We start from the raw sequence: 24,922 nt of genomic DNA, 5'->3' as shown, positions 1-24,922 counted from the left end.
ATATCTATTTGCCTGAAATGGTAGAATTATATTGGGCAGTGGCTGAAATAAGTTTGAGTTAGTAAATGAGATATCAGATTATGGAAATACTTGAATGTTGGGAAATTGGCTGTTTTTTTGGTGAATTCTTCATTTCCTTGCCAAGTTAATAGCTTTCCAGCAGGCCAAGTGATGGCTACTGGGCAGCTTTGTGGAGCTGTTTTTAGGACTTTGTAAATTTTGTGGGACCCATCTTGAAAGCCTTCTCCGCCTCCCTCCCCAGTCTGGCTGGCTGAGGGTGGATTTTTGTTGCCATCTGAAGATAGTAGAAAGTGGTAAATATTTTCGTCTACCAAAAAAATTGACATCTGATAATTGAATTAACGTTTTTTCGGTTCCAAAATATGATCTTTTGCCTCATGTCGCAGAATATTGTGTTAAAACTGAGCAACCATTAGAAACCATACCTAAATGACACATGAACTTCACACATCTTTTGGAACATTCTGAATGGTTTTCAATTGAAGCTGTATGAATTGGAGGGTCTGATCCTTTTAGGGAAGACCATCTCTGTATTGACAGTTTGAAGTACCTGTAAATTTAAGTTGGGCTTATTGCTAAAAATCCCTGCTGACCTCATGTAGAAAACTAATATCCTGTTTCACCCTTTAATTTGTTCTCTCCAAACAATGGAGGGATGGGAAAGAAAATTTCCCAGATGACTTAATCCATTCAAGTTTTGGCCAAGTGACTCAGCTCTATGCCAGCCATTGGCTTTTTCAAAGGCGGCAGGGAGCACACCTGGAAGATTTCAGGAGGCAGAAATGTCCCTAGGTGTTCTCATGTTGTGCTAAAGGAAAGGAGGGAGAAAATGAGTGATTTACAATGGTGTCAGCTAAAGCTGTGCTATCCAGTGTGGTAGCTCCCAGCCACATGGGGCCATGTAAATTTAAACTATTTAAGATTAAATACAATTTAAAACTCAGTTTCTCAGTTGCACTGGCCACATTCAAGTGCTCAGTAGCTGCATGTGGCTAGAGACTGCGGTATCAGAGAGCGCCTTAATGTTATATTGAATGGCTCTGGTTTTATACTGATCTTTTATTTCATGATCATCCAGGGCTCATTAGAGCCCTAAGGAATCAGTCTCCTGTCTTTTCTTCCTGCCTTCCTCTGCTTTCAGTCATTCTTCTGCCCCAATTCAAATGATGAAGCACTGCTCTCCATATTGCCTTGCTGGCATCCTCTGGTTTCTGGACACTGATAGCCCCCAGCGAATCCTGCATGTGGTTGAGACCAGATCTTTGCACTGCAGGGTCAACTAGACAACTGTCTGGCCAAGGCCAAGAGTCAGTTAATGTTCTTACTAAAGGACTGAATGGTGCTTGGGATTTTCACTCTGGAATTTAATAATAAAATTGCTCTTTAGAAATATTTAAATGCATCCATTGAGGACTTTTACTTCAACTCCCTCTTCCCCTTCTGGGTTTATGTTCTTGAGGGAGAGCAGTCCTGGGTTCTGTCCTAGTTGTAGCCCCGCTGACTGACCCTGTGAACTTAGTAAGACAATTTCTCTGTGGTGCAGTTGCTAATTAAGAACTCACTCTCAGCTACTTCAAGTTACTACGACGATAAATGCTAAATGCTAAGTGAGAAATTTTGAGGTCTTTGTTAAAAGGTATAATTAAAGGTTTCATAAGGGGTTTGTTTGTCTTCTTATCTTTCTGCACAGTTTTAGATTTCAATGTCCCACTTGTGGCCTGTCTGTCACCGTCAGACACATACCCTCCTTGATGACCTAGTTGGTCCATACTCTCTACTCTGAGCTTCATGTAAGTGACTTTCTAAGGGAAGTCTGGGTTTGTTGACCAGGGAGCCTTCTTCAAGACTGACCTACACAACAGCAGTGGGATGCTCTGGTAGAAGGAAGCTGCTGGCCCGAGGGTCAGGACAAGGGGGCATTACTGCTGACAGAGTCTTTTGACCTCATATTCTCATGCTTCCTCTGACTGTCCTGGAGGTCTACCAAGGGCCCTGCCTAGTGTTTCAGTTATCTAATACTGTGTAACAAACAATCCCAAAACTCGGTGGGTTATGACAATGACGTTTATTTGGCCCTCCAATCTGCAATTTGGGCAGGAGTCCGTGGGGAGAGCTGGACTCTGCCCCACTCAGTGTCAGCTGGGATGGGAGAAAGCTGAGAGTGGAAACATTTGGAGGCTGGCTCTCAGCTGGGGGTCTCCGTTCTTTTCCAAATGGGCCCCTCCACGTATTCTCTCCGTGTTGCCTAGTTTGGGCTTCCTTACATCATGCCGGCTAAGTTGGAGGGTGAGCATCCTGGGAGAGAGAGATCATTACGTGGAAGCTGTGTTGCCGTTTCTAACATGGCCTTGGAAGTCACACAGCATCACTTTGGCCAGAATCACAAGCCCAACTGGGTTCAAGGGAAGGGAACATAGACCCCACCAGTCGATGGAGAAATGTCAATATTGTTTTGTCAGAAGAGCTTTGGGATGGAATGTATATTGGTCTCGTCATCTTTGAAAAATACATTTTTCACACCCGGTGATGATGAATCAGAATTTGCATCAACTTTGTCTAACCCATAAATAAGCCTGGAGGTCTGACCTGGGTCTGGAAACTGGGGTACTTCTCATTTTCAGGAGATATGATTGTCATTGCTCTGTGCTGAGGCGTCTCTGCCTTTGGGTGTGAGGATGAGGGAGTTAACATTTGCATAGCATTGGAACTGATTTGATGAAAGATGCTATCTTAGTACAGAATGGTGTCTTGAAACACCCTCAACGTGCTAACCTCCCTGATTCAACTGATGTCTGCAGTGAATGCACAATGTAGGGAAGTTCACAGTGAAAATCAGGGTCCTAGTTGCTGAACATTATTTTTTTAAATTAATTTGATGGAATCCAGCCAGAGTTTTGATACATTATGTACACCTAACATTTTGACTTAAGTTTTCTAGTTTGTAATTTCTATGACTTATTACTCTTTTGTAACATTCTAATTAGTTGCAAACTCCTAAATAATTAGGATCCATCTTTCTAAAAATTTTAAAAATTTGATAAATGGTAGATACTTTAGAATACTTATTTTTCCTATTTCTCAGATAAAATAAGTTTCAGTAAAAGTCTTCTAGCACCTAGTATAAGGGGGAGCGGACACAGGTCATCAGTTTGATTAAAAAAATTAACCTGCCACATGCCAGGTTCTAGGCTAGTTGGAGGAAATTAAAAAACAAAACCGAAAAAGAGTAAGACACAGTCTTCAAATTGTTTCTGATTTGTACACTCCCCTGGAGAGAGAAAGCAACCATTGCATTGTTAGCATTACTAACAGGTGCTTTTAAATTTTTCTTGCTTTTTTAGCTCTACTAATAACTACCCCAGTTTTTTTAAATGTGTTTTCTCTGCCTTTTCCTTCTATTCCTCCATCTAATTTTTTTGAGCTTGTGCTAGTTTGAAAGTGTCTTATGCCCGGTTCCCTGCAGCAGTCTTTCACCTAGGAGTGAGCAAAACTTCCGGTGTTCTTTTTCTCCCTGCCTAAGTTAGTGATTCATTGCTTGCTTTCAGGCCTCTTACAAGGCATTGTTGATTATTGCCTCTGCAATTCTGGAAGGATACCCCCAAAATATATCTTGGGAAAGTAGTTTTATAGAATTTGTCTTAATTCTCAGTCCTTGGGTTATTCTCAGTCCTAGGATTATTTTTAGTTAGGTGGACAAACAAACTTGAAGTGTGTACATCTGATACATTAACCACTAGGTATTTAGTTTCTTGTTACATGAGAGTGTTCAGTTAGTGCTCACGGAGCATTATTCATTCTTAGCTTAAAGGTTCAATTCTGAAAAGACGATTAGTAGATTCTTATAGGAGATAGAGGTGTTTTTTGAATTCACATTCATATTTCATAGTGACTCAATTGATAGTCTTTTTAGATCGGTAATGAAATGCAGTCTGTGGTTGCCAATTGTTAAAACTCTGCCCTGCTTCCGCCAGCAGTTGTCAGTTAAGGGAGGGTAACGACGCCCACTGATAGAACTCAAACCACAAGATGTTATTTTAAGTTCTTGGGTGGCGCTTTCTCTTCTTACCCTTTAAACTGCTAAGTCATATCCTGCTTTTCATTTTAATTTGGTGTAAATTAGATGCAGTAGACGTAGGTCTGGCATTAGATACCAAAATGAAATTAAATACCAAAATAAAAGAAGGCGGTTCTGTGGAGTAATTCTTTCTATCATTTTTGGATGCAAGATTTTGGGCAGGGGTTCTCCACCCTCACTGTGCATCAGCATCGCCTGGGGAGCTTTTCAAATGCCCTTGCCCAGAATGTGCAGCTGGATGAATTGGTATGACATGGGGCCAGACTTTGGTCTCTTGTAGAAGGTCCCCAGGGTGATCCTGTCATGCAGCCAGGCTTGAGAAATACTGCGTGAAGTGCCCTCCCCGCCCTCCACATTTCTCTCTACTAGACAAGTCCTATCTACATCTTTAAGGCTCCCTTAGGCCCCCGCTTTCAAGCTTTTGCTCACAACCCCAACCCCACTGAGGTCTCCCCTGACTGTTCACAACACCTACTAGATGTCCCACCTGAAACTGTGTTCGGGCTTGTTTCATTTATGCGCATCTTATCTCCTTGGTCAGAGTGGTTTCCTCCTTGAATGAAGCTTCTGTCACTTAGTTTCCATCGCTTAGGGGTTAGCACAGCTATGGATGCTTAGTAGGTACTTTATAGATATACATTGAGTTGAGTTTTCGTCACTGTGACTGTTCTCCCTTAGCCTCTTGTCTTCTGCTATAGCTTCATTTGTTAGCCCACATTTACCCATACCTGTTCCATCCTCTTAAGACGTAGAAGGGCAAGTAAGAGTAGCTAAATGGCAGAAGGAGGAGGAGACTTCAGCCCATTTCTGATTTTACTATTCAAAAGTGGAGGGATTGTCAGATGACCTGTGGACTCCCCTCTCTCCAATCAGAACATTCAGTCATCCTGTTCTAGAGTGGCTCTTGGGACCACATATGTGACAAATGCAACATGAAGGGGACTGTCCTCCTGGAGAAGGTAAATATGATCTGAGGAATGCATCTCAACCTGCTGAAGAATATGAGATTGTTTCAAGAGAAGATAATATACCCCTAGAACTTCAAAATAGTAGCTTTCTGTGCTTTGTCAAAAAGTCAGGATTCTCACTGCCAGTGTTTCAAGGGTTCCTGTTCCTGGCCCAGGAAGCCGACTGGGAAGGAGGGGTTGGCAACCTCCTGTACAGAGGGGTACAGAGGTGACCCAAGATTCCTAATTTTAAGGCATGCTACCTTCTTAGAGCCTATGTCATTTATGCTAAACCTCTGTAACTGAGAAACCCCAAAATTAAGTGATTTAACAAGACTGAAGTTTATTTCTGTCTCATATAACTGTCCAGATATGGTTATTCCTTTCCTGGCACAATGACAGTACCATCTTCAACCCATGGCTTTCATTTCTTTTTTTTTTTTTTTTTTAAAGATTTTATTTTTTCCTTTTTCTCCCCAAAGCCCCCTGGTACATAGTTGTGTATTCTTCGTTGTGGGTTCCTCTAGTTGTGGCATGTGGGACGCTGCCTCAGCGTGGTCTGACGAGCAGTGCCATGTCCGCGCCCAGGATTCGAACCGACGAAACACTGGGCCGCCTGCAGCGGAGCGCGCGAACTTAACCACTCGTCCACGGGGCCAGCCCCCCATGGCTTTCATTTCTGTATTTAGTTGTCCCCATCTCTCAGCCTTCAAGAATGGGGAAAGGACAGAGAACATATGCACATCTCTTTTTAGCACAGTTTCTGTTCACATCTCATTGGTGGAACTTAGTCACAAGGCCCCCACCAAGCTGCAAAGAAGACTGGAAATGTAGCTTCTAATTTGATGACCTCAAATGAAACTTGACAGTTCTGTTATTAAAGAAAGGGAGAATGGATATTGATGAACGAGTCAAGGCCTGCATGATAACCTGCTAAAATATCAGATCTACCATCACTCTCTTTCATTGGTTTGAATAGAAATACACCAGCCTGTCAGAAGAAACCTCATATGTGTCCCTGGTCCTTTGAAGTCATGGTAGGAAACTGAAGTTTTCAAGGGGAATGGGTGATGTTTCTACCTTTCAGGGGAAGGTAGACCAAGAGTTGGAAAAGGATACAGACAGTGTACAAGTAACTGTAGCACAGGTCGTGCTACAGTTATTGACAAACCCTTGACCCTTGACACTTGGGGTTTGGTTTGTAGGATAGGCTGTTGCATCGTTGAGGAGAAGTGTGTTTGGCAAGAGATTTGCTAACCTCATCAAGAGAGTTCAACTGAAATTTGATGGGAAGGAAAAAAACATTAAAACTTGATTGGATTGGGCCTGGCCCTGTGGAGTAGTGGTTAAGTTTGGTGTACTCCACTTTGGTGGCCTGAGTTTGCAGATTTGGGTCCCGGGCATGGACCTACACCACTCATCAGCTTTGCTGTGGTGGTGACCCACATATAAAGTGGAGGAAGATTGGCACAGATGTTAGCTCAGGGCTAATCTTCCTCAAACGAAAAAGAGAAGGATTGGCAACAGATGTTAGCTCAGGGCTAATCTTCCCCAGCAAAAGAAAACAAAAAACAAAAAACTTTATTGGTCGGAGAACGATAGGCATTGCCAAGATAAGACCAGTAACAGAGGAAGAGAACTTCAATAATTCATTAAAAAACACCTGGGAAGCAGGGTTATATATAGAGAGAGATATAAGCCTGTTGCAAGTGCATCGTGCAGCCTGTGAGGACCAAGCACAGTAAACTTGAAACATTAAAACTTGGACATAGATAGGATCACCTGGTTCTTCTCACCAACAAGCTTAGAGTGGTTCTCCTGACTAAAATATGATTCTAGAAGGAAATATTTTGCTTTAAAGTAGCAGGCCTATGGAAATCCGGACCCTAAAGATGAATTGCTAGGTAATGGGGAAAAAACCATAGAGAGGTTGCTGTAGTAGGATCACTTTCATGGATTGCCAGACAGAGGTTAAGGATGATGCTTTCTCCCCAGAGGCTAGAACTCTAGAATGGATGCCAAATGTGCTGATAAAACCCAAGGAAGTTTCATTCTGCTCACTTCTGATAAACTCTTGACTTATTTTGCTGACCATTTAATTTTTAAGAATACTGAGAAAATAATACAAGGAGTGATACCTCTGGATTTCTCTCTGACTAACAAAGAAGCATTGGCCAGTGATATAAACTGACAGGAACCAGGAGACGAAATCTCTAAAGAAGCATGCTTCGGGTGTAGCCGTGTACTCTAGAAACGTTTCAAACAGTTAAGAGAAATGAAAGAATTGATCTCGCTTAGGACCAAAGGCAAATGGTAAGAAGACCTCAAAAGGAAGGGAGAGCTAAAGTGTTCTGAAACACACATGTAATCCCAAATGATTCCAATGAAGAGGAATGGAGGAAGGCTCCTGTGGAAATAGAACAGTGTGTTTACGCAGAGAGATTTTTTCCTGTTAGCTCAGACTAATGAAGGATATTCAATGTGGCTCAATGATTATTGCTACTAATCTTTGTAAGTTACTTTCCCACAGAATGTAAAGATGAGTAAAATGCAGTCCCTGAGTGAGATATAGACCTAACATCTAGTGGTCAGCTTACAAAGAGTGAGTCAAAATGCAGGAAACATATGACATAACCTACAGAGAGCACAAAAGTAAAGCAGGGATTCAAGAGAAACAAAACTGGGGGGGAGTCAGTTTCAGAAAAGGTTTCATAGAGTAGGTGATGCTTGAAATGCTCTTTGGAGGGTGGGGGGAATTCCCACTGTTGGAGGATAGAAAGTGATGGTTAGAAGTGTGCTCAGAAGGACTAGAAAGGACCGAGGCAGAGTGGTATAATTGCAGGAGAGTGTAGAATACAGGGTATGTCTATGTGAGTTTTTGGAGACGAGGTTTGAGTAATTACAGCTAAAATATAATTGAGTGGTGTCTGCCAGGGGCTGTGTTAAGTGCTTTACATGCAATTTTTTCAGTCAAACTTCACAGAAACTTAGTTGTTATTTATCCCTCTTTTCAGATGACGAAAGAACTCAGAAGTTTAGTAACACAGTAAATGGTAGATAGAGCCAGAGTCCAAAGCCAGTTAGATTTAACTGTGTTGTGAGAAGCTTAGGATTTTTAACTGAATTCCATGACCAGTGGGAATTTGGAGCAGAGACCCTTTTTTGAGAAGATGAGCTGGGTAAGGGAATGTAAGGTGGATTGAAGTGATGGGAGAGAAAAAGCAGAGACCCCCCACAATGGGGAAAGTAGATTGGTGGTTGTGGGCATGGAAGAATGGAAAGCAAGTTGGGAGGATGAGGTGAGTGTCAGGGCAGAGTTCTAGCTCCAAATCTGCAGGATTGGAGGAGCTGGGAGAGACTCTGCGTAGACTAGGAGAGGGTAGATGTCTTAATCAGGGTCAGGGGAGTCAGCACAGGTATCAGCATGAGGGAGTCACGAGTTTGCTCCTGAAGGAACCAGTAGGATTCACCTTGCAGTGATGAATCAGGGACCATCCACCAGGCTGCCCACTGGAGGGAGAGTAGGGATAGCAGAGGGGGGTTACAGCCACCTTATTAAAGTGGGTGTGGGGAACGCGATCAGGAGCTAAAGTCTGTAGAAAGAAGCGGATGAAGGACAAAATTTTGATAAATGCTTACATAACTGGGAGGAAAAGAGAGGAGCCGGTAAGCAACACTTTAAAGTTACGAGGAACTAGTTAAGCGTGTTATGCGAACATGCAGAATAATGTCTGCAGAACTAATGTCAGGAATGAGCTGAGGCTTGCAAAAAGGGGTTCAAGGCTACCAGACAGCTTTGCAAATGTATGTCCAGAGCTAGATGAACAAATAAAAGACAAGCTTCTGGGTGGGCAAACTTTCTCTTCACAAGACATCAGGAGTCAAAAGAAGTGTTCCTTTTCTACTTGTTTTCCGTCTCTTTTCTAAAGAAGTACTAAGTGAAAAGAATTGAATAAACACGGAGAGGAGGAATTTGAAACCCAAGACAGGTGAAGGGATAGGAAACGTGTACCTCTGTGTTGAATGGGTTCTGGACGCCAGTTCAGCCCAAAAACACACCAGGGGACTGAATTACTTCAGTCTTCACAGAACCTCTGAGAGTAAGTTGTGTCGGTTGAAAGAGATTGAGACTGGTATCAGACGTCTAAGATTGGGTAGATGCTGTCAAGATTATTAGAAAGAGAAAGAAAATTTCTGAAAACTTTAGACCAATGATTCTCGACCCCGGCTGCACGTTGGAATCTGCTGGGGAACTTTTACAAAATATGGCTGCCTCGGTCCCACCCCCAGAGTTCGTGATTAAAGTGGTGTAAGGACATTATACCACGCCTTAGGACATCTGAACAGGCATTCAGGGATTAGATTCACAACTCCATCCTGATGAGCTCTGTCCATCCACTGCAGAATTTTTGAATGTATTATTACTAAGCAGGCGAACAGTTCATGTTTAGAAAAAGAGCCAGTTTGGGTTCACTTAATGCAAGATGTGCTGAATTACCCTAGTTTCCCTTTGTGGTTAGGCTACTGGGTCATAAAAATACCACAGACACAATAGATCTTATTTCTACTAGTTGACGCCTGAGGGTTGAGGGGGGTTATCCGCAGCTCTGGAACTTGTCTCAGGTAGGGCTGGGGTGGCATGGTAGGTGAGATCTACGACATTGGGAACCACCGGGATGAAGAATGTTTGGTGAGAAGATGGTAGTTGGTGAGGAGGACGCAGCCTGAGGAAGTCGAGCCAGCAGCAAAACGCACTATCCCGAGGGAGGTCTGTGGTTACCAGTATGGGAGTAAGTCCAAGAGTGGAGCCCATGTGGCCAGGGGTAGTGGTTCAGCATTGGAGCAAAGCCCTGGGCATCAAGGCAGCCAGCCGGTATTGCCAGACAAGAGTATTCAGGTGTAGCAAGCTCCTTTCTCATTTTTTAAGGAGGATGTCAGACTTCTGAAAAGTCTATTTGAAGTATTCATTCGAGTATCTATCTTGTGATAGCCTTGTGAACAAGGTGGGAAATTACGGTCTGAGTCAAAAGCTTCTCTTCTGGTGAAGGATAGAATTTGTCTAGGTGTGTGACATGGAATTTTCATAATAATCACTTTGAAATTGCCATTACCTCCTTCCCCACATCTGCCTGCAAGTGCCCGTTCCTAGAAACCCTACCAGCTTGGAACTGTCCATCTGTAAACTTCTGAAGAGCTAGTAGTAAGCAGCCTTGGCCACTGAGTCTCTCTCAGTCTTCCTTTTCCTTTCTTCACTAACAAGTATCTTTGATATGTTCCTTTCTGATTGTGTGAGCCAGTGGCTATCATTTGTGTGTCTGTCCCTCCTTCCCTTCTCACCTGTTCTGAAGATGTTGGAGGCAGTTGGCACTGTCAGGCTGAGGCAGGGCTCACCCAACAAGATGCAATGGAAGGCATCCAAGAGGAGGAAGCCGAGCAGAAGACTACCTACCGTCAGAACGTCCTGCCAATAGCCCAGTAGCTTTAAAAAAAAAAGATAATTTATTAAACATTGTCTTATTTCATAAAGTATTTAAAGTGATTTCCGAGAGTCCACCATGACACAAGGAAACAGTGGGTAGCTGAGAGAATTGGAGCACGGTGACGGTAAGGGTAAGCCCAGCACACGGAAATGCTCATCTTCTGCTGGGGGTTACCACCGGCGCACCATTAATCTGACTCCCTCTATCCTGGAATGCCAGACAGAAGGGGATACATTCTCCTAGACAGTTCTCAGTGCCTAAAAGCCAAGAACAAGCCAGTCGTTTAGGAGTGGCCCTCTGATACTGAGACCTGAAATTTTTCTCATAAAGGTCATTTAAGGAGACCTCTGTCTTAGAGCCAGCCCGGTGGTGTAGTGGTTAAGTTCGTGTGCTCTGCTTCAGCCACTTGAGGCTCAAAGGTCAGGTGCCGGGTGTGGACCTACCACTGCTTGTCAAACCATGCTGTGGTGGCATCCCACATAAAATAAAGGAAGATTGGCAGAGACGTTAGCTCAGTGACAACTCTTCCTCACAAAAAGAAAAGAAGCCTTTGTCTTGTGTAAATTGGTGTGGCCATTTTGAAGAGCAATTTGGAATATCTAGTAAAACTAAAACTACTCTACCTTGATACACAGCAGTTCCACTGATTTGAGAAAATCACCACATGAAAAGGTGCTCAACATCACTCATCATCAGGGAAATACAAATCAAAACCACAATGAGATATCACCTTACACCTGTTAGAATGGCTATTATCAAAAAGACTAGAAATAACAAGTATCGGCAAGGATGTGGAGAAAAGGGAAGCCTTGTGCACTGTTGGTGGGATTGTAAATTGATGCAGCTGCTATGAAAAACAGTATGGAGTTTCCTCAGAAAAATTAAAGATAGAACTACTGTGTGATCCAGCAATTCCACTTTTGGGTATTTATCCTAAGAAAATGAAAACACTACCTCGAAAAGATACATGTGCCCCAAAGTTCATTGCAGTATTATTAACAATAGCCAAGACACAGAAGCAACCCAAGTGTCTATTGGATGATTGGATAAAGAAAATGTTGTGCACACACACGCACGCGCACACACACACACACACACACACACACGATGGAATATTATGCAGCCATAAAAAAGAAGGAAATCTCACCATTTTTTACAATGTGGATGGACCTGGATGCATTATGTTAAGTGAAATAAGTCAGAGAAGGATACATACCACAATTATGTCACTTATACATGGAATCTAAAACAAAAAGCTCAAGTTCATAGATATAGAGAACAGATTGGTGGTTGCCAGAGGCAGGAGGTCGGGGGTGGGTAAAGACTGGGCAAAATGGGTAAAGGAGGTCAAAAAGTACAAACGTCCAGTTATAAAATAAGTAAGTCATGGGGATGTTGGGTGCAGTATGGTGACTATAGTTAATAATACTGCATTGCATATTTGAATTTGGCTAAGAGAGTAGATCTTAAAAGTTCTCATCACCAGAAAAACAATTCTGTAACTGTGTATGATGACAGATTTTTTTTTTTTTTTTTGAGGAAGATTAGCCCTGAGCTAACTTCTGCTGCCAAGCCTCCTCTTTTTGCTGAGGAAGACTGGCCCTGAGCTAACATCCGTGCCCATCTTCCTCTACTTTATATGTGGGACACCTACCACAGCATGACCTGATGAGCAGTGCCATGTCTGCACCCGGGATCCAAACCGGCGAACCCGGGGCCACCGAAGTGGAACATGTACACTTAACCGCTGCACCACCGGGCTGGCCCTGACAGATGTTAACTAGACTTATTGTGATGATCATTTTGTAACATATACAAATTCGAATCATTATGTTGTACACCTGAAACTAATATAATGTTATATGTCAATTATATCTCAAAAAAAAAAGAAAGAAAATCACTTCACAGCCTCACAAGGAGCATATCCTGCAGCACCATTTTTAATAGCAAAGAATTGGGAACAACCTGAAGGAAGAATAAGTTAAACACTGCATAGTCATACCATGGAACTGTGCTGTAGGAGTGGACTAGAGTGTGTGTGTTTGTGTGCAAGAATTTTGAGTGAAAATAAGGCAGCTGCCGAAAGAAATGTGTGGTATGATATTATTTACTATGCGAAATTTTATAAAAGCCAGAAAAATGGTGGATGTATGTATTTGTATAAATAAGGGTAGTGACCCATTAATTTGGGGTGATAGGAATGTGGATATTTGTATATATTCTTTTTATTTTTCTAATTAAAGGGAAGAGTAACCTTGGTGATGTTGTGCACTGAGGGTGACCACTCCATCCTACACTAGCTAACTCTTTGAGAGATGACTGCCCTGTCACCTTTTTTTTTTTTTGAGTTCATAATAGTGAATGCGTCACATCATTGTGAAATGTCAGTTGTACATTATTTCTTGTCCATCACCACGTAAGTGCTCCCCTTCACCCTCTGTGCCCACCTCCCACCCCCCTTCCCCTAGTAACCACTGAACTGTTTTCTTTGTCCACATGTTTGTTCATATTCCACATATGAGTGAGATCATATAGTGTTTGTCCTTCTCAGTCTGGCTTATTTTGCTTAGCATAATACCCTCCAGGTCCATCCGTGTTGTGAATGGGATGATTTTGTCCTTTTTATGGCTGAGTAGTATTCCATTGTATATGTATACCACATCTTCTTTATCCAATTATTGGTCAATGGGCACTTGGATTGCTTTCATCTTGGCTATTGTGAATAGTGCTGCAATGTACATAGGGGTACATATGTTATTTTGGATTGTTGATTTCAAGTTCTTTGGATAAATACCCAGTGGTGGGATAGCTGGGTCATATGATATTTCTCTTTTTAGTTTTTTGAGGAAGCTCCATACTGTTTTGCATGGTGACTGCACCAGTTTGCATTCCCACCTGTCACCTTTGGTTTGTTTTTAGATGCATTAGCTCGTCTAATCACCTCTGCAGGCCTCTTGGGGGAGATCCTTTAATTATTTCCATTTGTCGAATGAAACACTGAGGATTAGAGAAGCTGAAAACTTGCCTCAAGCCACTTAGTAATTCTGGCTTTGAATCCAGGCGATTTGAATCCAGAACTTGTAGTTTTAATTATTACACTACTCTACAAAATTTCCTAATATCATACAGTAGGTTGATTAGTTAGTTATCTTTATATCTGTACCCTCTCACATTGTAGGCCAAGGGCATAAGCCCAGAGGACTGGTCAAGAAAAGCAGTTCTTTAGAGATGAGAATAGTGCAGCTCCACCAACTCAATCATCTGATGATCCAGCTTAAGCTAGGTGCACATGTTATCTTTTTAGGTCATTTACTGGTGGCTCTCAACCCTGGTTCTGCATCAGAATCACCCACATAATTCTGATGAGCAGTCGGAGCTGAGATCCACTGCTCTCTAAAGTCTGGACAGTACAACGTTCAGCGTTACAATGTTTGGCAAGAGCCTGGAGGGTAAATATTTTGTGTTGAGGATCAAGGACAGATCTGTAGGTGTTGACTCTTATGACAAGACCACAGTTAATGTCTTATGAAATCAAGCCTTCTAATCAGAATAAGGCAATGCATGGACCTCCACCACCCTCCAGGCCCATGTGGACTTTAGCAGGAAGGATCTGTCTGGCCAGCTCTGTCTTTTTGATATCTGGAGGGCTGTTTGAGAAAATTCACCATGATGATTAAGCATGGGAGTGGGGATGGAAAGCACATCTGTCTGGTATTTGCCATCCCTGGCTGAAAGGAGTAGCTAAGCAGCAGGACAGAATCTTCCTTGGAAAAGAGCTCAGGGTCAGCTCTAGTCCCCTGACAAATGTGTACAGATGCCTCAAGATTCCATGCCATGGAGGAAATGTTAACCTTGGCCATGGTTCTTGGGCATCAAAAAACCCTGGAGCTCCACCCTCAGTTCCTGATGCTTAGGTCTGTAGTGGGGTCTGTAAATTTGCCTTTCTGACAACTTCCCAGGTGATGTTGATGCAGCTAGTCTGAGCACCACTTTCTAAAAACCACAGGCCTGGGGTAATAAAAGAGGGTTTTGGCTTCCTACTGTCTCTGCAACATCACAAATACACAAAGAGAAGGATTGGTTCAGGGTAAGATAAGAAGGGTTGAAAACTACTGGCAACATCAGGGGTTCTCAAACTGTAATGTGCACAAAAATCACCTGGGAAGGTGTTAAATGTGCAGATTATCAGACCCATCCCTAGATATTCTATTCAGTTCATCTAAAGTGGAACTTCCAAAATCTACATTTTAAACAGGGATCCAGGAGACTTTGAAGAAGGTGGATCTGGACGCTTTGAGAAGTTGTACATGACTGTGCAGTTGGGATTTACAGTGGGTTGGCAAATGTGGACCCAGAAACGCTAATTAGTGAACAAATTAACATGAGGCTATGGAGAGACTTCAGTGCCCTTGGCACTCTTCCCCTTAATAAATCTCTCAGTATGATTTACTTGGGTGAGGACAGAATTCACATGCTTATGCAGTCTATGGATGCTGTGACAAAGAAAAAGTGGGGCAAGTACATTGAATGACAGTCGGTCCCCAGAAATATCTTGACAGACTAGAATCATGGGTCAAAATTAATATGAGGCAATTTAATATAATAAAGAATATTCGAGTCCTGAATTTCGGTTAAAGGAAGTGAAGGAGTTCTGTTCAGATAAAAGGAAGCCCAGCCTCTCCACAGTTCCTACCACACCAGCGTCCTAGAGAACTGTGAGGACAGTGAGTGCTAGAAAAAGATGTGGGTGCCCCCAAAGCTAAGACGGACGTAGGCAGTGTTAACAGTTGCAGTGTGTATAAGGAAAGGGAGGCGATTGCTCCATTTTCTCCTGCTCTAGCCAGACCACACCTGGAGCTTGTCTTTAGATCTGGGCACCATTTTTGGGAAAGCATGGACAAAGTGAAGTGTAACCAGAGTTGGATGTCCGTGATCATAAGGATCACATAAGAAATGGCTGATGAAAATGTGACTGTTTGGTCTGGAGAAGAAAAGATTTGCTGAGGGGGAGGTGGGAGTGGTGGTAGTTCCACCGTAGGTTATGGTGAAAAAAATGGTTAATCTTGTTCTCTATTGTGACTGTAGAGCAGGACTGGGGCCACTGTGTCCGGGTGAGACAGATTGCAGCTCTAAATGAAAAACCGTCTAGAATAGATTTTTTTCTTTTTTAAGAAAAAACTGCAATGGGGCTCCCTGGTTCTCTCATGAGAAGTGATCAAGCAGTGATGGTCCAGCATTGTTACAGGAGGAATTCTCGCTCTGGGGAAGTGAGAAGTTGGGTTAGAATTCAGCCGTAGGTTCCGTGATTCTGTGCAACCACTGACTAATATTTTTATACTTTTCGTTCTGCTTACTCAAGGGTGGCAAATAAATGGTTTGAGCACAAATTTTCAGCCTGGTGCCGCTGTCAGGCTTTTTGTCTCAAAGAAGCCGCCACGCTTCAAATCTGTGTCTGTGTGCATTTCTGTTGCTGGATTGGACTCTGAGCAATAACTGACTCTCCTCTGAAGAAGTGGATTGTGAAGGCCATATAGCACTTTTGCATGGCTTGTGAGGGGGTAGAAATGGATACTCTGTTTAAATGTAAGAGAGTAAACGTTTGACTCTTTAGGCCTCTTGACCCCTGTCTTCCCAGAAGACAGAGGGAGTGGAGTAGAGATTTCTTTGAGTCTGAGCCTCAGTATTCATCCCCCAGGAACAGTGAGGTATCAGCGTCCCGGATCAGGCCAGCGGTCCAGATAGTGAAGGTGGATCCGCCAGCACTTCACACAGAGGTCCCGGATCGGCTGTCTGAGGCACTGTGATTAGAACGTGCTTCCAGAACCCTCTGATCTTCTGTGGAGCTTAGAGCCAAATAACCAAAGCCCTCCTTTTGATCATGTAACATTTTGGAAATCAAGGTGTTTCAGAGGGACATCATTTCTAAAAAGATGCATATCCAGGACTTGAATAATTTTCTTTTATGAAGCAGGCTAGATGACCAGAAATGAATATTCCATTAGAAAATTTTTTGGTGTTAATTCAGGACATAATTTATCTATTACATTTTACTGAGAAATTTTATATTAACTGGCACTGTGCAACATCTGGTCTTCAGGTGAGTTGTTTCCAAGGATGGAAGCAAAACTTGTTTCTCAAGCAAAACATGACGAAGTGTGTGTGTACAGACCCCCCCCCCACGCCTAACAGAATAATAAATAGCTAGCTGAGTTACATGCCACTGTTTCAAACCCACTAGTTAATATTAAGTTGCTTTTTTGGACAGCCAATGGTGATAAATAATGTAGCTTTTATCTTTCTGCATTTATGTCTTGTTCCAAAGTAAGTATGCTGCTTTGATGGTTTAAAAATCTGTTCATACTTGTGTTAGGGATTTTGGGAAATGTTAATATGCTGAAAGACAAGAAATTCTGTAGTCCTTAACTTGTTTTCTACAAGAGGAGTATAGGATCTTATCTTTGCTGCATGTGCCATTTTCAGGAAGCCAGGAGAGGAGAAAGTGGAACTAACATCTGGTGAGTGTCTGTTCTATTCAAGCCAGACACTTTCCTCATTTTCTCCTCACAATTTCCCATTTCCTACAAAAAACCCCTGAAGATCAGAGAAGTTAATAGATTTGTCAAGGTGCAGGTTTGTAATAAGGGAGCACCAATTCAAACCTAGGTCTGGCTCCTTCGGAGGCACATACGTGGTGTGTATATCTCCTTTGCGTCTTCTCCCAAACTGTCTATTCTTTAAGTGAACATTTCTAAAATAAGTCTTAAAATCAGCCTTTGTTGCCAAAACGCTTGGCAGTGCCTTTGTCATTTATTCTTCCCCATTCTTGGTAGAAATCAGAGTTCTGTTTTCCCGATAGAAGCCCCAGGATGGCGTATGTTTGCATGTCTTGTGCCCGTTGGACGTTTAGCCAGAACACCGTTTTCACCCATGCCTGACCCGTCAGCTTCTCAAGGTGGGTGGCAGTGGTGAGAGAGGACCCAGCTCCTCTCAGAGGCACAAGCAGGGCATTTTTTTTCTTTTTTTTCTTTTTTGAGGAAGATTAGCCCTGAGCTAACATCTGCTGCCAATCCTCCTCTTTTTGCTGGGAAAGACTGGCCTTGAGCTAAAACCTGTGCCCATCTTCCTCTACTTTATATGTGAGACACCTACCACAGAGTGGCTTGCCAAGCGGTGCCACGTCCACACCGGGATCCGAACTGGCGAACCCAGGTGCCGAAGTGGAAGGTTATCAGGCCGGCCTGATAGTGCAAGCTTAACTGCTGCACTATCAGGCCGGCCCCAAGCAGGGCATTTTTGAATTGAGCAAAATGCATGGGCCTTTTCACACCTGTTGGATTTGGCTACCAGGCGGTTTGTTGAAATGAAAGCAGGTCCCAGAGTGAATTCCGTCACACATCAAACCCTTGTATTAGATAGAAGGCACATAGCCTGTTCCTGTAAGCTCAGGAAGTCCCACCTCTCTGTCCTGGGGCACATTGACAAGTACACACGGGAGAGGTGGACTCAGGGCAGATATGACAGCATTCAGCAGGAGGATCGGCTCCCCTACCCAGTGAATCAATGGCCAGGGGATGATGGAACCTTCTGGAGAGACTGCAAATGGTCTATTTCTTTTTTTGTTTTTTTTTTGCCTCCCGAAAGCCCCAGTGCATGGTTGTATATCCTAGATGTAAGTCCTTCTAGTTCTTCTAATGAGCCACTGCCAGAGCTTGGCTACTGATAGGTGAGTGGCGTGGTTCTGTGACCGGGAAGTGGACCCGGGCTGCTGAAGTGGTGAGAGTGCCAAACTTTAACCACCAGGCCATCAGTGCTGGCTCCCAAATGGTCTATTTCTTGACCTGGGTGGTGGTGATGTCAGAATTTGCAAATGTAAAACTTCATAGAGCGGTCAGTGCTTTTTGGATTTGTTCACTTTACTATATGTAAGTTATGCCAGGGAAACTATTATATTTTGTTCAAACCAATAAATCCCTTGAATCAGAGGTTTTCTGTGGGAAAGTCCCTGGGAAGGGCGAAAGCACGCAAGGGTCTTTCATATGTACCCACCTCATCACCTCATTCATCCCTGAATCAGTGGCCCTGACCCCTGGCCAATATCCACCTCCTTTAAGGGCTTTCTCTTTGCCGTTTTGCTAGGTCAGCACTGAGAAGTCAGCTAGTTGGAGGAGAAGACACCAGGCTTCCTTGTGACTCCCCTTCATCGAGGTCCTCTGTCTTAGTATTCCCAATATGGTCTTCCTTCTAGTGACACCCAGGCCAGCCCACAGCGTCCCCTAGGTTGGGCATGATAGCTGCCTCATTCCGCATGGCCACCTTACCCTGGGGGTGCCTTGTCTTGGGCCACTGCTGCCTCCATTCTTTATTCTGCCCTGTTTTAAGCATATCCTTTCCCCAGAATTTGACTTCTTTTGCCCTTTAAGCCACCTTTGGTAATTTTAACTGAATTTCTGATGAGGCTAGGCGGGAAGGTTCTGGGGGATGAAACAGATATATTTCCCTAGGCAGTAACCCCAGGCTCACCCCGGGAATGGATGTGGGAAGGGCTGTGGATTCCCGCCCTTTGTTTTCCCTGAAGGAGAAAAAGAGGCAGCCGGTGGTACTTGCAGAGGCCTTAACTCTGCTTACATGAGTATGGGATTTGGCCTGCTCACAGCCCTAGACTAAGTAGCTGATACCTGGGAAGTGAGTTTGGCAGGGTTAAGAGATGAAGATGACCCTTTCTATTGGTTACCTCTGGGGCAGGGTTTATGGTGTTTCTGATTTGGCACAGTTTCAGAATTCCTGTGACTCTTATTTTATTTCTTCTGTACTTTTTTTCTCTCACTTCTTCACCCATCACACACCACCTCTTATCCCATACTCACTGTCAGAACTTCAGCCTTAAAAAACAATACTCGCGGACCGGCCCCGTGGCCAAATGGTTAAGTTCGCGTGCTCCACTTTGGCGGCCCAGGGTTTGGCTGGTTCAGATCCTGGGCGCAGACATAGCACCACTCATCAGGCCATGCTGGGGCGGTGTCCTACATGCCACAGCTGGAGGGACCCACAACTAAAAATATACAACTATGTACCGGGGGAGCTTTGGGGAGAAAAAGGAAAAATAAAGTCTTTAAAAAAAAAAAAAAAAGCAAACAATACTCACACACACAAACAGAAACCCTTTGTTAGTATTCCTTATCCACTGTGGAGTCGGTTGTCATGGCAGTGGCTGCCCCCACATACATCTCATCATTTGGGGTTCCTATCAGTTTTTTTTTCTCTTTCTTAAACAGTAACAGCCAACATTGCTATTAAACAAACTATTAATATATCTTTACTGCCTCTCTTGGTAGTTTTTAACTAGATTGCATTTGCTTCTAACTTCAGGTACAATTAGTCATGCCCCCATGAGTAAAGCTAACTTTATGCAGAGGCTGGTGTTGGTTTGCTTTTATTCTTATTTATTTTTGGATCCAATGCATAATGCACACAGAGATTTGGAGAGTTTCTATGAAAGCAACATGGGAATTCAGTTCTATGGCTACAGGTACCTTAATTTTATTTTCTGAGGGTTTTATATTTCTCCTCATTGTCTTGGTTTATGATTTTCATGGTCTTGTTTATGATTTTAGCATACTTATTTTTTAAGTGCAAGGGAAAAGCGTAAGAGATTTGAGTACTTAATAATTAAACAAAAGTTGATATAATATCTAACCAGCTGGTTCCTGAATAATTACATAATGTCCTTTCTTTAAAATTAGACTATATGAACACTAATAACTGAATGGATGAGATATAAATTTTTTTTTTTATTGTTTTTAACATGCTTAGGAAAGTTGTAGAATTGATTTGAACTTAGCGTGTTAAATAAAAGTCTGGCCTTCTGAAGCCTAAACCAAACGTGTTAGTCACCCCTAACTCAGGGCTGTTCACCACTAAGGAGCGGCGGGTGGCAGCCCAGCTAACTACCTGTTAGGGGTGTCCCTGTCTCTGCCCTGGTTGATGCCCTTCCCCAGTACAGATACTTGGCCATCTTGGAGGTTAGTACTGTGCTGCGGAAAGGAGTGGGGCGTTACCTCTTCAAAGCTGGCTTAGGATGTGCTCCTTCCTGAGTCTTTCTAGTCCAGCTCCTCAATTCTCTTAGGTCCTAGAGATAGGGCAGTAGCTGTTGTCACCAGGCCTGGCCATGAGGCATGTGAATTTCCAGCACCAAGGTGAAAGGCCTGGAATCTAGCCCACATTCGGTCTCTTGTCGGCGGCATGGTTGGGCAAGTTATCTAACTTCTCAGTGACTCAGTTTTTTTCCTCCATAAAATAGAGATAGTACTGTCTCATCAGACTGTTGATTAAATGAGATGATGCGTGTGGACACTCCTACTGTAGTGCTTGGCAGTAAGTAGTATGGACTCAACAGATGATCATTGTTTTAATTACTGATATACGAATAGATAATATGGAAAACTCTGCTTTCTCTCATAGTTTTTGTCACACTATGTTATAGTTTTTTGTCTTCAAAAACCTTTGGTAGAATGAATCTTCTACCCCATCTCCAAAAAACAGAAAGAGGTTTTTTAATTGTAGTAAAACACACGTAACATAAAATTCACTTTTTAACCATTTTCAGGTACAGTCATGCACCACATAATGACGTTTTGGTCAATGACGGTGGTCCCATAAGATCAGTACCATATAGCCTTGAGGTGTAGTAGGCTATACCATCTAGGTTTGTGTGATGTTCGCACAAAGTCTCCTAACAACATATTTCTCACAACTTCTCCCCATCATTAAGTGACCCATGACTGTATACAATTCAGTGACGTTTAGTACATTCATGATGTTGTACAACTATCACCATTGTCTAGTGCCACAACATTTTAATCACCCTAAGGAAATTCCATAGCCACACCCCATTCTCCAGTTCCTCCAGCCTCTGGCAACCACTAATAGGCCTTCTGTCTCTATGGATTTGCCCACTCTGGATATTCCATATAAGTCAGAACATACAATATGTGGTCTTTTGCTTCTGGCTTCTTTCACATAGCGTGTTTTCAAGGTTTGTCCGTGTTGTAGCATGTATTAGTACTTCATTCCTTTTAATTCCTGAATAATATTCCACTGCGTGGATATGCTGTCTTAGTCTGTTTGGGCTGCTGTAACAAAATACCAGACTGGACAGCTTATAAGCAACAGAAGTTTATTCCTACGGTTCTGGAGGCTGGTAGTCCAAAATGAGGGTCACAGTGTGGTCAACGGGCCCTCTTCCAGTTGCAGGCTTATCATTGTATCCTCATGTGGTGGAAGGAGCTAGCGAGCTCTGTGTGGGCTCTTTGATAAGGGCATTAATTCCATTTGTGAGAGCCCTGCCCTCTGGACCTCAGCACCTCCCAAAGGTCCCGCCTCCTGATACCATCACATTGGACATTAGAATTTCAACTCATGAATTTTGGGGGGACACAAACAGTCCGACCATAGCTTATGCCATATGTAGTTTATCCACTCATCTACTGAGGGACATCGGCGTGGTTTCTCCCTTTGGGTATTGTGAATAGCATTGCTATGAACATTCTTGTACAAGTTTTTGTTTGAATACCTGTTTTTAATTCTTTGGGATATATACCTAGGAGTGGAATTGCTGGATCACATGATAATTCTATGTTTAATTTTTTGAAAAACTGCCAGACTATTTTCAACTATGGCTGCACCATTTTACATTCCTACTAGGAATGCCCAAGGGTTCCAATTTCTTCCCACACTTGCTATTTTTTAATTTATTTTTCAATTATAACTATCATAGTGGGTATGAAGTGGTATCTCATGGCTTATGTTGGTTTTTTATAGTACTGATTTTGTGTGTGTCTGGACTCAGATTTTCTTACTAGTGCTCTTAAGCCTGTCATATTGCAAAGCTACGTGGAAAACCACCAATACACGATTTCCAGTAAGAGATAGATGTAAAGCATCTTTTCCTTCACGGCCCCTGATGTAACTAAGCATGTGGCTTGCGGTCTGGAGGGTAGATAAACCACTTAGAGACAATCAGTGGCTAATTTAGATGATGTCTGATGCCTCTGACATTCTCCTCTAATCCTTTTCTTTTGGTTTTAGGGATTTCCTCTGGGTCACCCAAAATGCTTTTAAAACGTATTGGATAAGAGCTGAGCCACCTTCTGCACTCTCTGCTCCACTGTCTTCTGATGGCATTTTGACTACATCAAGGCCAAGTGACCTGCTGCTCATGATGAGTGATGAGAAGAACCTTGGGGTGTCCCAAAAATTGGTCTCACCTTCCAGGAGCACAAGTAGCTGCTCCTCCAAGCAGGGAAGTCGACAGGTAAAGTTTCACTAATGCAAATTTTAAGATGCAAATTTAAATCAAGAAGCTTGCAGATTAAAACATGTACATTTACTTGGGAACTCCTACTTCTTAGTTTAAGAGCACTTGCTCTCACTCATATCTTATCTGAGAAGAGTAAATCTTGGATAAGTTTAATAATGCAGCTTGAGTGCCTACCAGATGAGAGGAACTGTATTTGGCTCTTTGCATTATTTTATTCAATCCTTGCAACTGTCTCCAACACAGATATTAATATTTCTATTTTCTCCATGAGGAAGCTGAGTCAGGCCAACTAAGTTATTTGCCCAAGGACACACAGCTAGTAAGAACAAGAACCAAAACTCCGTCTGTTTGACTCCAGAGCCCACACTTTCCTTTATACCCTACCAACCAAAACAAAAAAATAAACAATCACTTTTCCAGTAATTATAATGTCCTCCCTTTACCAAACTTTATGACAGCTTTGAACTACAGACTGCCCTGTTAGTTACTTTGATTCTCACTTGCTTTCTTTCTCCAATGGACGGGAAGCAAATCAACAGAGAAGGGCTCAAGAGGAATTAAGTGGGAAGAAGAAAGAAGTGAAACAAAAAACTGAATAATTAACTCCTAAATAACTGTCAGCTTATTATATGTTGTTTCTTACTTTCCTTTCTAATAAATCTCTGTTGGAAGAATTTGCTGGTTTTAGATCGATGGCAGTAAATGCACATTAATTATTGTAATTCTTCCACCTTCAGTTAAGGAGAGAGAGGGTGGGTTGTCAAAAAGCTGTGGGTTTACAACCTAAGTAGTCTCTGAGCCTTTTCAGTATCTGCTGGCTGTGCTGGCCTTGCCTTCCCGCATGGGAAGTGCTGGCCTAAGATATGGCCCAGAGTCCTTGGTTCCAGATTTGGAAGCAACAATCAAGCAACCTCCCACCTCAAGCATGTCCACACATTTATGACACATTATCATGTGTCTCTCCACTTGAACGTTGCTATGTCCTCCTTGGATAAATGGCCTGCCCTGGTGGTCTAGTGGTTAAGATTCAGCAAACCACACCACCTGTCTGTCGGTTGCCTACTGTGGCAGCTGTGTGTGGCTGCAATTCTGAAAGCAATGTCACTGTTGGTATTTGAAATACCAACAGGGTCCCCCATGGTGGAGAGGTTTCAGCAAAGCTTCCAGACTAAGATAGACTAGGAAGAAGGATGTGGCCACCCACTTCCAATAAATTGGGTATGAACACCATCTGAATAGCAGCGGAGCATTGTCTGATATAGCATCGGAAGGTGGGAGGATGGTGCCAAAAGACCGGGCAGGGTTCCACTCTGCTGTACACAGGGTCACTAGGAGTCAGAATCAACTTGATGGCACTAACATCAAGCTTGGATAAAGGGAAAGAGCATGATTCATTTAAACAGCCAGTGCTTATAACATCATAGGAATTGGAAGAGAGCAATGAAATTCTCGGATTGAATATACAGAAACTTTTTTTGATGGGTTGTTTGAAATTGATTGATTTGGTTTTCACAGAGATTTTTTTGAGGTTAAAAGAGTAAAGAGTAAGAGGAACGTGCTTCGTGCCTCAGTTTTCTTCTGACTTAGAATGGTTGGTCATTCAGCCATTCATTAGTCAAATGGTCATCTTTTATATTTAGAATCTCCCACTTTAATGTGCAGATGATGTTGCTTTATAAACATATACACTTATTTTTCCTCTGTGACAGGGAAGAGGGAGAATTTTTATAAGTTTATTCCAACTTGAGTCTGAATCTAGTTAGAAAGCCCATGTTTAATTTTCAGGGACAATTTCTTTATTCTATGCACTTTCCCATCCTTCTGTCAAAGAAAGGTGTTCTGTTGCGGGATTGGCTTATCTTTTCTATTCTGTGTTGTCCACTTTGGCAATCTGTGTCCATTCTGCCATCACAAATTATCCCAAGATTGCCTTTCAGTCTCTAAAGGTGCCACAGGGGTGCAAGAATCTTGGGAGCTTTTACTTCCTGGCTCTTAGGGAACGCAGTCATATCCAGCAGTCTCTCTGATGCCTAATATAGTGATGACATTGTACTTTCAGTCACTTCCCTGGAAAGCACAAGTT

The 24,922-nt window shown here is 42.7% G+C and overlaps 1 protein-coding gene across 9 annotated transcripts in view; it reads left to right on the top strand.

Moving 5' to 3' along the window:
- OSBPL3 (oxysterol binding protein like 3) overlaps nt 1–24,922 on the top strand; it is a 175,975-nt gene that overhangs the window by 67,956 nt on the left and 83,097 nt on the right. For 8 of the 9 annotated variants that reach the window (XM_070510502.1, XM_070510512.1, XM_070510480.1 and 5 more), the window contains one exon: nt 22,608–22,833. The exons of the other annotated variant lie outside the window; for it this stretch is intronic. In XM_070510502.1, the coding sequence (XP_070366603.1) occupies nt 22,738–22,833 (96 nt within the window). In that variant the 5' untranslated portion in view covers nt 22,608–22,737. The remainder of the gene's footprint in view (nt 1–22,607; nt 22,834–24,922) is intronic. 9 annotated transcript variants of the gene reach the window in all.

Source organism: Equus asinus, chromosome 1, assembly GCF_041296235.1.
Source record: "Equus asinus isolate D_3611 breed Donkey chromosome 1, EquAss-T2T_v2, whole genome shotgun sequence".
Taxonomy (NCBI): Eukaryota; Metazoa; Chordata; class Mammalia; order Perissodactyla; family Equidae; genus Equus; species Equus asinus.
The sequence above is the reverse complement of the archived record's forward strand: the minus strand, read 5'-3'. Positions and strand labels throughout refer to the sequence as shown.